This window comes from Leopardus geoffroyi, chromosome B4 (assembly GCF_018350155.1).
Source record: "Leopardus geoffroyi isolate Oge1 chromosome B4, O.geoffroyi_Oge1_pat1.0, whole genome shotgun sequence".
Taxonomy (NCBI): Eukaryota; Metazoa; Chordata; class Mammalia; order Carnivora; family Felidae; genus Leopardus; species Leopardus geoffroyi.
This window is the reverse complement of record NC_059341.1, coordinates 61,633,618-61,650,095: the sequence shown is the minus strand read 5'-3', so window position 1 is coordinate 61,650,095 and position 16,478 is coordinate 61,633,618. Positions and strand designations below refer to the sequence as shown.

At 40.8% G+C, this 16,478-nt stretch overlaps 1 protein-coding gene across 4 annotated transcripts; it reads left to right on the top strand.

Annotated features, from left to right (window-relative positions):
- Window positions 1-967: 967 nt before the first annotated feature.
- PTHLH (parathyroid hormone like hormone) lies at window positions 968-15,337 on the top strand. 4 transcript variants are annotated; one of them, XM_045463939.1, is made up of 5 exons: window positions 3,537-3,650; window positions 3,980-4,003; window positions 4,234-4,356; window positions 10,105-10,527; window positions 14,865-15,337. In XM_045463939.1, the coding sequence occupies exons 3-5, from the start codon at window positions 4,256-4,258 to the stop codon at window positions 14,872-14,874; spliced, it is 534 nt and encodes a 177-aa protein (XP_045319895.1). In that variant the 5' UTR covers window positions 3,537-3,650; window positions 3,980-4,003; window positions 4,234-4,255; the 3' UTR covers window positions 14,875-15,337. The 4 variants fall into 4 exon arrangements, with proteins under 4 accessions (XP_045319896.1, XP_045319895.1, XP_045319894.1 ...); XM_045463937.1 differs by having other exon boundaries at window positions 3,549-3,650; window positions 3,975-4,003; XM_045463940.1 differs by lacking the exons at window positions 3,537-3,650; window positions 3,980-4,003 and adding an exon at window positions 968-1,182.
- Window positions 15,338-16,478: the final 1,141 nt, after the last annotated feature.

Genomic DNA, 16,478 nt, shown 5'->3' with positions numbered 1-16,478 from the left:
AAGAGATTTAGTAATGAAACACACCCTTTCCTATCCCTACTTGGGATTTAAAGGTATCACGTCCCTTTTATTGATACCATGAGGTCAGCTGGCAACGACCTCCTCTCAAGTCTCAGACCACATCCTAATAGAATCAAGTGACAATTTTTCTTGAAGTAATTTCACAAGCTTCTCTATGTAAAGAAAGAAAAAGGAGAAGAAATGAGTTTAGTTGTTGGGTTTCATAGGATTTTAGAAATATAGCTTGGAGCTACACAGATTGGCAAATGTTATTGGTAATAAGATAAGGGATGCTTTTTGGTAAGAAGGGAATTTCTGAGCCCAGGTGCACTGTTTAAAGAGCTATAGGTACCTTTCTGGTTTGTATGTTTATTTGCTTGCTGTTTGGGCTGAGAAGGAAAAAAGGGAGAAAGGTGAAAAAGCTAAACATGAATGGTTTTTACTAAATTGCAGTAGGAGATATCCCTGGAGATATACACCAGTTGGTTATTTTAACATGAATTTAGGAGTAAAAGTGTACTTAAAATTTTAGAAAATCTCTTCTTAAAATTGGGATAAAATGTTGCAGTTGGGGACAGGAAGGTAGAAGTCTGGGGCTTGCTCATGGGCTAGGCATTTGTGTAGGTGTAATTCTCACAATGCTAACCTGTCTTCACATGGAAATACTTCAGATTAAAGACAGACCTTCAAATCCTCCTATTTGCCAAGGTGCATTTAGGCGATAGCAAGGCCTAAGCAAACATTCAGCCTCTGTTGGCACTCCTAAGCACCCCCCACCACCAAAAAGAAAAAAAAGACAAAAACCCTCCTAGTGTGGAGTCATCTCATGTGTAGTCATGTGGTCTCAGCATTATCACGGAGGTTACTCAGTTATATTGGGAACTAGATTATGATGTCAGAAAACATCCCTTTCAGAAAGGCTAAAAGTCAGGGTCCTGAGTATATATTGAGGAGAATTTCTACTTAACGTAAGAAACAGGGCAGCTTAGAAGAGGTACCTGCTTTCCAATAATTGCCTTTAGTGGGAGCAGAAAAGCCTCCTTACAGGAAGTTTTTAATTCATTTAGACTTCATTTTACTTTTTTGAAGAACAACAACAAAAAATTATTTCTGGAAGAGACTGCTGAGAAGATCCCCTTCCTTTGGCCAGAAGAGCAGAGAAGACTGTAAATCAAGGAAAAGGTGAAGTAATAAATTATGAGGGAACTTCGGTATTCCAAGTATATAAAGGCTATTTATTTTTCCTGTGTCTATATTTTCTCTTTTTGTGGAGGAGAGGAAATTCTAAAAATATTTGATAGATGTTTTGCCATTAACACCAGAAAAGTGTGTGGGGAAAAGAAAGGAGGGAGGGAAAGGGGGGGGGGTCCATTTTTGTTTCATTAGTAGAAAAAGCAACATAAATTAAAGCAGCCTAATGATGGCAGTCTTTAATTTATAATGTTCTGAGAGTAAAATGAATTTATTTACAGCATAGGTGATTTAATATTGTCAATCTGATTTTTGTTTTAACCTTTTATTGGAGGAAGGATGATTTTTTAAACCTCGGATAGTTTGAAATTTGGCTAAGTACATTTGGGTTTTTTATCGTGGAAGCAAATATTATCATTTTAATATTAAACAACTTGCAAGTATTAAAGGGTTCATTTGTGATTTACTTTTTTTTTTTTTTTAACGTATTTCCCTCTTTAGATCTAATGATTACATTAAGGCTCCTGTTTCTTTCTGGAAAGAATTTATTATAAATCAGAAAGCGTCAGAGGTTCAAAGGTTGACATTTCTGAGTGCTGATACTTTGTCTTTTCATGCCATGCAAACAGATCTAACATTTAGAAATTCCTAAACGAGGGGAATTGTGGAAATTCCCAGATTTTTTTTTTTTTTTTTCCAGTCGGAGGAAGCCAAGTTTTTTAAGTATGGAGTTTGGAGTAATCAAATGAGGGAGAAAGGAGCTTGCGAGAAGGGGTGACTTCAACCCAAAGTAGGCAGCTCAAGTTAACTGCAGTTAAGGAGCGGGGAAAAGGGAGCCGAGATCCGCGAGGGTCGGGGAGAGGGCGCTATTTCACCCACCCTGGGTAAAATCTGCGGAGCATCAGCCAGGAAGCCAGGCTTGATAAAGGTCAGGTTCCCCCAAATCATCTCAAGTGTCCAAATTCTACTAGCCTTCTAGAGAGTATTAAAAACCTACCAGTGAGCTTGTCTATCTAGAAGACAAACATCCCTTGAATGGTTCTCAACTACCCGAGTTCATTTCAGAAAGATAGAGGAGCCCGCGGGGCGGGCGTTCACATCCGCGGCAATCCTTTCCTAGATGATACTGCCCAGTAATTCAGAGCAGTCTTTATTCCCCGCCCAATAGTTTGGGAAGAACCCCCTGCTTTCCCTTCTCTTCTCCGAGGCAGAGCAGCGCACAGCGATAGTTCCGCTTCATCTGCGGGCTGAAGCGACACGGATAGAGTCGTCCCAGAATATGTAACAGGGGACTGGGCGGGGGGTGGGGTGGGGTGGGGGCGACAGAGTAGGTTGTCCGGGAAAGGGTTGCTTAGGCTCTTGTCGGTGGGCGAAAGGGCCTTGTGCGCTCCCCAGGAGTGTAGGTCCACCTCGGCAATTCAAAGGAGGGTCTCCGTCATGTATGCGGGTTTTCTTGGACCAGCTCCAGATGTCCTCAGCTGTTCTGAGACAGCAAGAAACCCAATCTCGACCTGAAGTCTGAACCCTCTTTTACTCTTCTAAGCGAAGGCTCTCCCCCGTCCTTGGCCGATGCTCCCCATTCAGCGGGTCCCAGGAAAGAGCCAGGGAGGAGGGTTCCCATCTCGCTCCCCGAGATCCCGGGCGGACTCAGGGCTCCTTAAAGCCACGGGCCAAAGGCCCGCGACCTCCCCGCCGAGTATTCCGGGCGCCCGCCCTCTGCGGCCCCGACTCTTGGCCTCTTCCTTGCCCGCTCGCCCCCGGCAGCCTCGGGGCCCGCGCGTCCAGCCAGGCGCGGCTGCTGCGGCTCGCCGGGAGCCTTGACTGTTCCCGGCCGCCCGCACGCCCTCGGGGACCTCAGCTCGCAGATCCGCCGCGTAGTCTGCGGCCGGTCGGACCCAGCGGCAACCAGCAGATCCACCCACGCCCCCGGCCCCAGGACTGCGCTCGGCGGGACTGGCGCCCTGGGGTGGGGCTCGGCGGAGCTCGGGGCAGCGCCGGGGGCGGCGGAGCCGAAGGCGCGGGGAGCTCCGGGGCTCGCAGCACACTCCCAGCTCAGGGCTCCCCTCTGCTCTCTCGGGCCGCGCGGGGCCCGCTCGGGCCGCCCGTCGCCGCCCCCGCCCCCCGCGCGTCCGCGCCCTCGCTCGCCCCGCGCGCGTTCCAAGGGCGCCACCTCTTTGCGACTAGCTCACTTCTCCGGCAGGTTTGCCTGGGAGCGTGTGAACATTCCTCTGCTAGGCTTTCAACTCGCCTCCAACCTGCGCCGCCCGGCCAGCATGCCTCCCCGCCCGTGAAGCGGGGCCGCCGCTGCCCTGCCGCTCGGGCCGCCGCCTCCCCTCCGCGCCGCTATTAACCCGCCCTCGTTGCCACCTGGCCCTCCTGATCGACGACACGCGCACTTGAAACTTGTTCTCAGGGTGTGTGGAATCAACTTTCCGGAAGCAACCAGCCCACCAGAGGAGGTAGACAGACAGCTATGTATATATATGTGGGTCTCTACAAGTGGCTCTGGAACAAGACGGCCTGGTTCGCAAAGACGCTGACTTCAGAGGGGGAAACTTTCTTCTCTTTTTAGGAAGGAGTTAGCTCTGCTCCACGAACCTAGCACTGCCGGCTAGATTAATTAGACATAGATAGGGAAGAGGTGTAAACACGCTGCGCATCATTGATGCATATATACAACCATTTCATTGTGGTTATTATTTCAGAGGAACGTCTCTGATTTGTTGTTGTTGTTCTTTTTCTTCCCTTTTGGTGCCTTTTTGCCTGTGTGGTTTTGGAAAAAGCACAGTTGCAGTAGCTGGTTCCTAAATAAGTAAGTGCTGAGAGGCTTCAGAGAAAGTTGTGTTTTTGGTGTTTTTTTTTTGTTTTGTTTTGTTTTGTTTTTTCCTTTTCTTTTCTTTTCCTTTCTTTTTTCTTTGCAACTTGGGAGATGCCCTTCGTGTTGAAGAGATTATTTGAGAAGAGGCTAAGGCGGGAGCGTGGTAGTACGGGGAGATGGAGATTCCGGACTGACACTTCGGGTCCCTTTCCACTCTGTTGCAGGTCCCGCGAGCGAGAGGATACGATGCTGCGGCGGCTGGTTCAGCAGTGGAGCGTCGCGGTGTTCCTGCTGAGCTACTCGGTGCCCTCCTGCGGGCGCTCGGTGGAGGAACTCGGCCGCCGGCTGTAAGTGCCCCGTCCTCCTCTGGGCGCCGGGTGAGGGCTGGGAAGGCCAGGGGGAGAGGCCACCAGGCTGGGGCGCTGCCGAGGGCTCGCAGCGGTCACTGATGCTTCTTGCCCGAGTTAAAAAGCAGGGAGATCCGGCTACCTGCCGGGGGTTGAGACCGTGTCCTTGAAACCCCAGCGGGAGAACTGGTTGAACCTCAAGGGGCTACGGTCAAGAGACAAATTTGATACGAGTTTCCAAAAGAGGGAGCGCAGAGTCTCCTTTCGACAAAGATGATCTGCCTCTAGTGAAAAATAAACGTTTATACTTTGAGGACCTGGGAAGGGTTTGAAACCCCGAGGATTACAGGAGACAGATAACTCGGAAGGAGCTGAGGGAGCCACGGTACACATGTCTGTGTGCGCTTGATTTACATGCTGAATGTGGGTGGCAGTTTGTGCGTGCAATGCAAAAGCCTTACATCTAACTTTATTATGAATGACATAATTTTAAGCATATAAAATGGACCACATTACATAATGAAGGCATATTATATAATAAAGTAGTAACAACTTTGCAATGGCACAACTCCAACATTAGTATTGATACAGTTCAGGGACGCTGGAGTGCTTGACTCCAAAATGAGTATTAGGTGTGGAAACTTGTTTTTTCTTGGAATTATTGCTAACAGCTCTTTAATCTGCCGTCAAATATTTGCATTGTAGACTGAAAACTTGTGTTTTGGCATTCTCATCTGGTGGTTCTTTTAAGGATAATTTTGACTTTAACATAATCATACATCCAAGCACACCAGAGCAATATCACCATGTTGTATGACTGCAAAGTTGGAAGAACAGTAGAGTAACACTATCTTAATACAAATCTGTTGGACCTAGCAGTATGTTAATGTGTGTAATACCATGTTTGGGTGATCTTGAACCTGCAGACTCAGTATTCAGGATGGGAAAACCATAAAGTTTCAGAACTGAGAGGAGTTTGCCTCTGGAGAAGGAATTAAGGAGCTTTTACACTAACAATAAAAATAGCAATATCCAATATTTACAGTCAAGTTCATGGTGCTTCCTTGTAAATTCCCAACGGTGTACAAAAAGGCAACTGTTTTATATGTGCCCTTGGTCTATTACTATAAAAGCAGAAAATCCTTAAATGAAATTGCTTTAGACATGTCTGAACCTTGGCACCAAAATGAAAATCTATTATGAATCTCCTAAGGCAAATTGTGTAAAACATTGTACTAAAGATAAAGCTATATTGTATTCTTCAAATCAATGTTTTGCTGGTGTATTTCTGAAAATTGTCTTTAGACTTTTTGCTCCTTTTGATACTTGTTTTAAATTATTTAAAATCCATGTATTAATAGAGATGAGGAGTGAATTTTTAAAAGCATGCTTAAATACTGGCCAAGAAATACTGTCTTGGAACAGAGCCAATTTTTTCTTTAAAGTTGCTTGAGAAATACCTGTTTTCTCTTTTGAGAAACAGTAAATGGACCATAATTAAATCCACAGTTATGACATAAAAATAGTGCTAAGTTGTCCTAAAGGCTATTTTTAACTCTTTCTTTGTTGCACCTTGCAAAATACACATCAGAAACCATTTACCAGCCAGAGACTCTGTTATAGTTTTGTTTGTGGGTGAAATATAATATTGTAGTTAAACACTCACACTCAGCAGATGGTTATAAAACTACCACAAAACATTCTTATAGTTAATGGCTAATAGATCATCAAATTACAGCCATGGTTTTTCATGAAGGCTGAAATCATCAGTAGATGAAGATGTTCCATCAAATTATTGCAGCCAAAAGGAGTTTAAAAAAAAAAAACAAGTCATTATTTTTGCATTGGTGCCAAATAACAGTAAATTTTTTGTGCTAGACAAAACATTAGTCTACTATTACATTAAATCAACCTAATTTCTTGAAAGAAATGTTAACATATAATCAAATTGTATTACTCCCCATTACTCTTCATGCCAAATATTAAGGAAACTGCTTTAGCTGTTTTTTCTAACTAGGGACTAACTTTTGGAGGGCGGTGCGGGGGGGGGGGGGGGGGGGGTCGGGGGGGGACTACAATACCACTTCCTAAGCCCTGCAAAGGAAGCAATTATAAGTTGTCATAGTCCAAAGGATTTTAATTAATGGGACTGGAGTATGAATAAATTGGAAGTTGCAAAGTGAGGCCTCGAGATATTCTTGTCCAGATGAACATGGCTCTGGGCAGGTAGCAGCATTTGTGTCTAAGTTAGACAGGGAATCCCAGCAAATTCAGAAACCTAAAACATAATTGGCTGATTTGCTTGGGAGCCAGACTGGGTCTATTCCATTTAATGAAAAGCATAACTTTTGACTGAGTCATTTGGGTTGGAAGGGACTTGTGGTGAGTCATCCTCACTCTAAGGCCCGGACCCTGCCTCTTGCATGTACCACAGAACTTTTCTTCTCAAACCCAGACTCCTTCCTGAGTAGCTGAGCATCAGCACAAGCATATGCTGCTGCTTCTGTGTTGGGAGAGGCAATCCTATCCCTCCCTTTACTCCCTGTGTTCCTTGATAGCTCCTTGGACATTTACTCTTCTCTGAAAACTACCGAGAGTGATTTTTCTTGAAAGCAGAAGAGCTATATTTTGGCTGAATTTAGAGTTACCCGTGTTAAGCATTTCACCCATATTTCTGCAATTTTTTTTTTTTTTACAATAATCAAAGAAGACCATAAACATACCATGTTAGGTGTGTAATAAATGCATGAGAACCACTGTGCTGTGGAATGTGTGCAGAGGCACAGAGTAATAGACTATTATTGAGGCCATATTTGCCACTTAAATATTAAAGAATTATCCAAATTGAAAGCTTCCTGAATGTGGATTCATTGTTCCCCACCTATGTGTATCTAGTTTGTACATGCTAGTCATTTACCCTTGTGTCAGTTCATGTCTTGTTTTGAAAATAAATAGAAAGTTCTATGGATCTAATTTCTTGCTGATGATAAAGATACTATTATATTCCTGATCCTCGAGCACAGTTGCCCCATCAGAAATTCATTCTTGACAATATTTTAAATGCAGAAGTCTTTGAACTGTTAATTGTGTTAACTCCATTTCAGATTTAGCACTTAAGAAAATCTGTGTTTTCTCAGTTTAGATTAACAAGTCCTCCTAAGAGGCAGAAAGAAACTTTGTAAGCCACAAGAGATATACTATTTTAAACTGGACAAAGTTGTGCCATCTTTGTAGGCTTTTTATAAAATAGAAGGATAGAATGATCACTCCTTTTCTCATGAGAACCATCCTGGGAAAGTGCACTGCTTGGGTTAAGAAGGCACTGTGACTCACAGTTGACAGGCTGGCCAAGATGACAGACATACATGCCAGGCAGAGGGGGCATACACAGTGGTGGCCTGATTAGAACATACCAACCATTAAAAGTTTTGGCTTTGAGTTAAGCTAGAATGGGCTGTATTATATACATTTGAAGAGCAATACAGATGCGGTGGTTATCTGCCAGGATTGAGAAAGAACTAAAAGCCCCTGATACTATAACTGATCGTTGGTTAAGAACTTCTTTTACTGTGACATTTTGCTAAAAGATACTCATTAAACTGCAATACTTATAAAATATGCAGTTAAATCAGTCCCATTCTTTAAAAATGTTATTAGAGAGTATAAATGTATTATACCAAAACCTCAAATTTGTATATTATTAAAAGTTTCCAGAATACTAACTGTGGCCATAAAGTAAGTGAATTTTAATCTAGTCACATGTGGCACCTTCAAAAAGGAAGAGAGACTCCTTCATGCCTCATTTAAACCAGGCTCCTGTTAAATTCCTTTCCATTAAGTCATGTCTTTTTTGAACAAGCTGCATGCCTTAAAGCCGGTCCACACTCTAAAATACTAAAAGGAAGCTGGTATTCTGGCTATAAGATCTAGAGAAATAATGCCTGTATTTTCATGTCTTACTCTTCTTTGACTCACAGTAGAACTAGAAAATCTCTCATTCCCCCTGTGGAAATCCAAACTTCTAGAAATCCTAGTTCTTTGTTTTGGTGATGAAAATGGACTTGTTAGAACAGTAAGGTTGATCTTCAAGGAAGCTGATAAATTGCTATCCATTTGCCCTTCATCATGGTTCTCACCACAGGCTTTTTTACTCCCTGCCCTTTGCCTCTTATTTCCTCAACATACACTTCTTCCACAGAAGAAAGGACTGAGGAAGTTGAAAAGCAATCTTTGGTTTCAGAATCAGAGGACCTAGTTTTTGGATCCCTGGTTCTGTCTGTTCTCAGTTTGAGGGCAAGGGCAAGTCATTAGTTTCTCTGAACCTCAACTTCCCCATCTAGAAAATGAAGACAATGCTATTTTTATTTGTTACATTTCTCTGAGGAGTTGAAGAAGTTGTACTAATGAAGGCACGTGAGGGATCCAGATATTGTGTGTCAGAGAGATAAGAATATATGGGGTATCGCCCTGTGAAGGACCCTCAGAAACTTGTAAATGAACCACTTTGAAGAGCTCTACAGTGGTAGAAATTGGAGTAAGGTGAGGTAGAGTTGAAGCACGCATGATATGACTGATTAATGTACATGATCCCTACATATGGTCAATAATATACAGACAGGATAATACAAGAATATATGCATGGACAATGTAAGCAAGAGTCAGGATGTCATCTAAAAGGACTGATGGAAAATTAGTTTATTCTTTTCCACTATATTTTCATTAGAGTGTTGTTTAAACAGAAAAGTCACTTCATATTTGTTCATAGAGATTTTTTAAGAAGGCTAAGTAGAAAAGTGAATTTTTTAATTAAGTACTAAGGATAATACCCTCTGAAATTCTAAATTAAAAAAAAAAAACTCAATGTGGGGAAGAAATAGAAAGATCTTAATTTAAACACAAAGAAACGCATTTTAAAGAGACCACCCATTACTCTACAGAAAAACAGACATTCTCTCCCTGACACTTGGCTTTCAAATATAGGTTCTTGTCCACCTGTAATCTATTTTATGTTAAAATTCAGTCTGTTAGGTCGTTACCTAGACAGGCTTTACTGCTCATTTCATCTTCAGCCTTTGTTTGCCTTTATTCCTACAGCTTGCTGTTCTTTGAGAGTCAATATTATTATTTTCCTAATAGGGGAGCAGTGTGTGTGTGTGTGTGTGTGTGTGTGTGTGTGTGTGTGTGTGTGAGAGAGAGAGAGAGAGAGAGAGAGAGAGAACGAGAGAGCGAGAGAGCGAGAGAAAGAGAGAGCATGCACTTGTGCGCATGCATGCGTGTCCGGGTGAGTACTCAAGTAAATTCAGCCTCCTTTTCATTTCTAGTCTAGGACTTCTGGATTTATTTTCCCAACACAAGTCTGAAAAACCTGAAAAGAATCTCAGTGGTTTCTGTCCGTTGCTGAGTATAACTGAATCATAACGTTTTAAGTTGAGAAGAATATAAAACTCTCTGAATCTGACCCCTTCCTTTTAAATGGAGAGAGGCCATGAGGCCAGAGAATGTCCGTGTTCTCACCAAAGTCACAGACCTAGAGTGGCATAAATGGGATCTGGGGCTGCAGCCCCCTAGCTGCCTGCACCTCCCTTCCCACTCTGCACTTTCCTTGCTTCACAAGCTGGCTGCACTTCCAGCTCATGCTCTGTATAGGACCAAACAGAAAACTAAAGGGTTTTCCTCTTGTCTTTGAGGTCTATACCAACAAACTAAAATTGTATTATTTTCTTCTTTCCTGCTATTTTTTTCTTAAAGCAAAAGAGCTGTGTCTGAACATCAGCTCCTTCATGACAAGGGGAAATCTATCCAAGATTTACGACGACGATTCTTCCTTCACCACCTGATTGCAGAAATCCACACAGCTGAAATCAGAGCTACCTCGGAGGTTTCCCCCAACTCCAAGCCTGCTCCCAACACAAAGAACCACCCAGTCCGATTTGGGTCTGACGATGAGGGCAGATACCTAACTCAGGAAACCAACAAGGTGGAGACATACAAAGAGCAGCCACTGAAGACACCCGGCAAGAAAAAGAAAGGTAAACCTGGAAAACGCAAGGAGCAGGAAAAAAAGAAACGGCGAACTCGGTCTGCCTGGCTAAACTCTGGTGTGGCTGGGAGTGGGCTAGATGGGGACCACCCATGTGACATCTCTGCGACATCGCTGGAGCTCAATTTACGGTAAATGGCTTCTGTGCCCCATAGCCTTTGCTCGGTGCTCTCCGCTGGGGTGTGTAACGTCCCTTCCACTGTGGCTTGGACAAGCCTAGAATGTCCTCCCTTTCTGTCCTTCTATCAATTGCTCCACAATTTCAAAGCTTAATGAAAGCAAGATGGCTCAGAATATTGTCTGCTTTCATACAGTGTCCTCCTATGCCCTCTATACACACCAGCATTGAATAACCCATTTCTCTTCCTCCACCATCACACCCCAACGCCAATTCTTTACTCCTCCACTAAAGAATTTCTTTTTTTCATCAGGCTTCAGAATCTAGGGACCACCTTCATCATTTGCTGGAGGAGTGTATTTATTCCCCTACTCTCACACCTTGGCAAACTTTCTCGATTGTTTTTCATTTTTTACTTTTTTTTTCACTTCAGGGGCAAACACAGAAGGCTTTGATATAATCTACAAATACGACTGAATAATACTGTAGCATAGACAATTCTGAGTCGGACACATTTTTCATTTCATTACATTTAATTGAACCTTAAATTTATCTTTATTTAAATAAATGTTAAAAATTTAAACATACACTCTGAATTTATTTAATTAAATTTCCCTCTGGTTTCTACCAACACATGAAAAAAAAAATCATGATTTCTGAAAAATTTTAAATGTTGACTTGGGAAGGACATAAGTTTTTCTCATGTATCTATTTATCCACTGGCAAGTTGAAATCATTTTCTAGAGTATTGCAGTAGAAATAATAAAACTTCACATTTACATGGCTTGTTCATCCTTGGCTCACAAATGCAGGTGGTAATGGCATTCATTGACTTTGGGGTCAAATACCTTAAGTTCAGATCTTGGCTCTGAACTTACTAAAGTTCACAACCTTGGGCAAACTACATAGTCTTTCTGAGACTCATTTTTCTCTTATGTGAAATGAAGACAATAACTGTAACAACCTCATAGGGTTGGCTGAAGATTAAATGAGATTACGTGGGTTAAATGCTTGTCTTAGTAAACAATAAAGTGCAACTTGTTGTTTTGGTGCTTTTAGATCTAGTGCTGATTGGTTATCTGGATATGTGTGTTTCTGTGAAGCAAAAAAGCAGCAAATATTAATCTCATTTTATAAACTAGAAAACCCAGGCATTCCATGGCTGAAGGACCTGAGTAGTCCTGAGAACTGAATTTCCCCATTTCTGGATTTTTAGGCCAGGACTATGTTAGTGTCGCCTCTTGATTCAGATGTTTCCACCAACAGGATCTTTCTTGCCTTTTTACTTTACAGTACAAGTCTTCTGTGGGCTTTGAAAGAAAGGGGAAACTATACAAGGATGTGTCATATGCAGCTAATGATCTCATTAATTAGAGTCCCATGTTACTTCTCCAGGTCTTTCCTCTTACTAGTAGAGATGGGATTACAGGGTGATGTTTCAGAGAGGAGTTTGAACTTGTTTACCATCACTTCTCTCTTTGAGTCAGGTTGACAAAACTCATCATTAAATAGCGTAAAAAAGGATAATTATATCAGACAAATAGTACAGCTTCAGTAATTAATGAGTAATGACACTAGAGGAACCTTTAGCAGAGTGAATGGCCTATTCTGCAAATATCTAATGGATCTATAATGTGTAACCGAACCTATGAATCTTGGCTCAAAGCACATATTTAATGTATTTTAAGAAAGGATCCTTATATTTATAGCTAATGCAAGGGCTTTTTTGCCAGAAGCTATTTTTACCATTGTCTTACTCTCTGTGTGTGTACATGTATATATTTTAGAAAAACAAAAGTATAAATACTTTTTTTATGGATTTCATTTATTTAAGATTTGAAGTATCTGGGAATTTAATGAAATTCGGCACTCATCAACTCTTATGCCCAAAGCTACCCCTCTCGTAAAGGAGACTAGTAAAAATTAGGCAGCGGCCTAATCAAATCCAGACCTAGGACTGAAAGAAGGAGAACGTTTCTGCTTCTCCTTTCTGTTTCCCGGTTGTGAGGGACATTCATGGAAAGCACTGTTTGTTTGGCAGCCGGATCTTGGCACTCTCCCAGTACAACCCAACCGAGGTTCAGGGAAGATCGGGGAAATTTAGGAGCGTACTGGTGAGAATATACGGGGCCAGGCGAATGTTCTAATCCAAATAGAATCCTTTCAGAATAACTATTTTAAAGTTTTGTAAGCAACCAACCTTTTATGAGTGTCCTGTCTTTAGTCTCTTTATATTATTAGGCAATGACCTGAGAGGTCTGATGAACTGGCAAGCATGAGCTTTATTATAATATAAGTAGTATTTCTTAAGAGAAACTACTGTACTAAAACTGTCTGGCTCCTTGCACGTGAACCAGTGGGAAATACATAGTTTAAATGTTGGAAATTACATTTTGGAACTTTTGATGTTGCAAATGAGATGTCCAGATACAATAGGACTCGTTTAATTGAGACCAGATATTTTTTTCTTGATAAATAGTGACTTAGAAATAATACAAAAGCTTTTCAATATTCAAAAAAACTCTAAAGTGTTGTCATATGCACAGACACGCACTAAACATACACGTATACTTTCAGGTCATGTTTTATGTTTTACTTGGCTATCCCAATACGTGCTTTTATAGCAAGCCAACAGGATAGACAAGGAGAAATACAATGAAAAGATCTTTTCCTTGGTCCTTTTTTAAATAATTATTTTAACGTTTATTTTTGACAGAGAGCGTGCACATGCACGTGCACGAGTTGGGGAGGGGCAGAGAGAGAGAGAGGGAAACACAGAATCTGAAGCAGGCTCCAGGCTCTGAGCTGTCAGCACAGAGCCCAACACGGGGCATGAACTCACAAACCATGACATCATGATCTAAGCCGAAGTCATATACCTAACTGATTGAGCCACCAGGTGCCCCTCCTTGGTCCTTAATGTATTCCTTTTCTCTTTCTTTCCTTCTGAGAACATAATTGTGGAAAATACTCTTCATTCCCTCCTTGCCTGTGTTATTCTTAAGTTCAATTCACTAGATACTGTTCAGTAAGAAAACATTTTAAAATTGGTACAGCACACAAATTATTGAGTTTTACAGTCACCTTTAAGATTGTATTCATAACATACATTCACACCCACCAGCCATTTAAAATTTAATCTTAAATTATTTTCTCTACAATTAGGAGCTATTTTACCATTCCAATCAAAACTATTGTTGAAGAGGTCAATTTTTTTTAAGACATAAAAATACCCTCAATGCTCAACTTGCTTTTCTTTAAGCTGCAGGTAGAGTTCCTAAATTGTCAAGAATGGGCTCTCCTGTGGGTCTCACCCCCATATAGGTCTGCCATGTAAAACTCTGCCCACACTCTGGCTGCTAATGCAATGGCACAGCCAATCGAATTCAATTCTATAGTTGCTTCCTTAGAAACTACTATGTATTCAGTGAAATATACTACACAAAGAGAAGAGAAAGGGAGAGAGAAAAGCAGAGAAAGTGTTGCTAGTCCATCTTAAAATACTGTGACTATGGTGTTTTAGAAGGGGTTAAAAAAGGTGTCAGTCCCAAGTGGTAATTTATTCTGAGTAATAAACACCTTGAGCTGAAATACTGCCGTTTTATGCTTTTATATCAATTGATTCTTATACTCTAAGTTAGGCTTTCCTGATTTCTAATTGTAGATCGCTTCTAGAAACCAGCAGAATGAGAGCCAAATAATTCTTAGTTTTGACTTCACAAACTAAAATCCAAAAATAGTTTCATTCATTAGTGTTTAAGGACAGCTAAAGGAATGACCGATAACATAAAATCATCAACCAAGCATACTGTTTAATTACACATCCTTTCAACATTTACTCCAAATCACACACTTTACTCTCTTAATAGTCATTATCTTAGCAAAAGATTGGCCAAATGGAAACCTAAACAGAATTAGTAACATTTGGGTCACCCTTGGCAGGCATCACTGGGGAATAAACTTCTAGCAAGGTGTATTTGATGATAGATTGTACAACCTAGCCTTATTTCCAAACTCTCAAATGTGTCCCTTCTCTTCCCAAACTTTCCAGTTGGCAGCTTTGGGAAATTCTCCTAGGGTCTCCTTTTTCAGACAAAGAATGTAGAATTAGAAATGCAAGCCCTTTCTCTTTCTGTACTATGTTGACCATTGGACGGTATTAAAGACCCTGCCTGTAGCAAAGATTCTGGAGAGTCAGATCCCACAGGTAACTCCTATTGGGAATATTCATAAGAAATCCCTGGAATCTTTTCAATTGTGATTCTATGTTCCTTTATTTTTTATGCCCTTTTATTTGTCAAGGAGAAGTAACCTATTTTCTCTTCTTCTTTCCCTTCCTTCTCTTTTCAGGAGGCATTGAAATCTTTAGCAAAGACATTCAGAGGACGTATTACAGGATTCTGTAATAGTGAACATATGGAAAGTATTAGAAATATTTATTGTCTGTAAATACTGTAAATGCATTGGAATAAAACTGTCTTCCCATTGCTCTATGAAACTGCACATTGGTCATTGTGAATATTTTTTTGCCAAGGCTAATCCAATTATTATTATCACATTTACCATAATTTATTTTGTCAACTGATGTATTTATTTTGTAAATGTATCTTGGTGCTGCTGAATTTCTATATTTTTTGTAACATAATGCACTTTAGATATACATATCAAGTATGTTGATAAATGACACAATAAAGTGTCTCTATTTTGTGGTTGATTTTAATAATGCCTAAATATAATTATCCAAACTGATTTTCCTCTGTGCATGTAAAAATAGCAGTATTTTAAATTTGTAAAGAATGTCTAATAAAATATAATCTAAATTACATCATGAGTCAGAAGGTGAATTATGTATATACCCTTTAAGATTTCTACTAGAAGGAACATGATGTAATTTTTTAAACTGCATTGAATATTGTCTTAAGTATAATATGTTTATATTGGTACATATTCCAATATTTTCACATTAGCTTTTAGTTTAAAAACCACCTAAAATGTGTTTTGTCCAGTATTTAAGTTCAATTCAATAGAATGGCTGAACTACCTAGACATCCTTTTATGAAATACGTCCAATTTGAAGTGAAGACAGGAGAGGGCAGGAAAAAAAAAAAGAGAGAAGAGAAAATATTAAAAATTACTCTCTGAAACTTAGTCCAGCCAGAAATGGAAAAAAAAGGAGGCAGATCAGGAACTTTAAGGCCAGGGGTAATTTTCGCCAATGTTAAGTTTAATTTGAAAGGGCTTGCTCCTTGCATAAAAGGGCTTGCTCTAAGCATAAAAGAGCAACTTGAGAATTCTACCAGAGAAAAGAAAAGATCTGGGATACTTGTGACAACTCAAACAATCCTTCACAGGGGAAGACTGCTTTCCTGTTTTATACCTCACAGTCCTGGGGATTTTGGTCGCCAACAGCACGTTGTAATGCCATGTGCAATTTCCACTGTGAATATCATCCTACTTTTCCTACCTTTATGTGCAGATGAAAACAAACATCTTTCCTTATGGATTTTTAAAAAATTTTTAATGTTTATTTATTTTGAGACAGAGAGAGAGAGAGAGAGAGAGAGAGAGAGACTGAGGAGGGCAGACAGAGAGGGAGACACAGAATCCGAAGCAGGTTCCAGGCTCTGAGCTGTCAGTGCAGAGCCCGATACAGGGCTCGAACCCGTGAACCGTGAGATCATGACCTGAGCTGAAGTCAGAAGCTCAACCGACTGAACCACCAAGGCACTCCTGGAATTTTTTCTTTAACTGTCTGTAGCTTAGGACATGTCAGTAAAAACACAACAAAAAGTCTATGAACCAAGCAAGCACATATTTAGAAAGTATTCTGTTTATGCTCCCAATCCTATAAGATACCTATTAGATGTTTGGGAAATGCAAGCAAGAAGTAATATGCTGCAACTACCCTCAAAATTCTCCCATTCTAGTGGGTACATTATACGCACATACATTTACAAGAAACAA

Coding starts and splice junctions, on each gene's coding strand:
- PTHLH (XM_045463940.1), top strand. CDS start 4,256: ATGCTGCGGCGGCTGGTTCAGCAGTGGAGCGTCGCGGTGTTCCTGCTG. Junction 4,357..10,104: donor GAGGAACTCGGCCGCCGGCT/GTAAGTGCCCCG, acceptor TTTTTCTTAAAG/CAAAAGAGCTGTGTCTGAAC.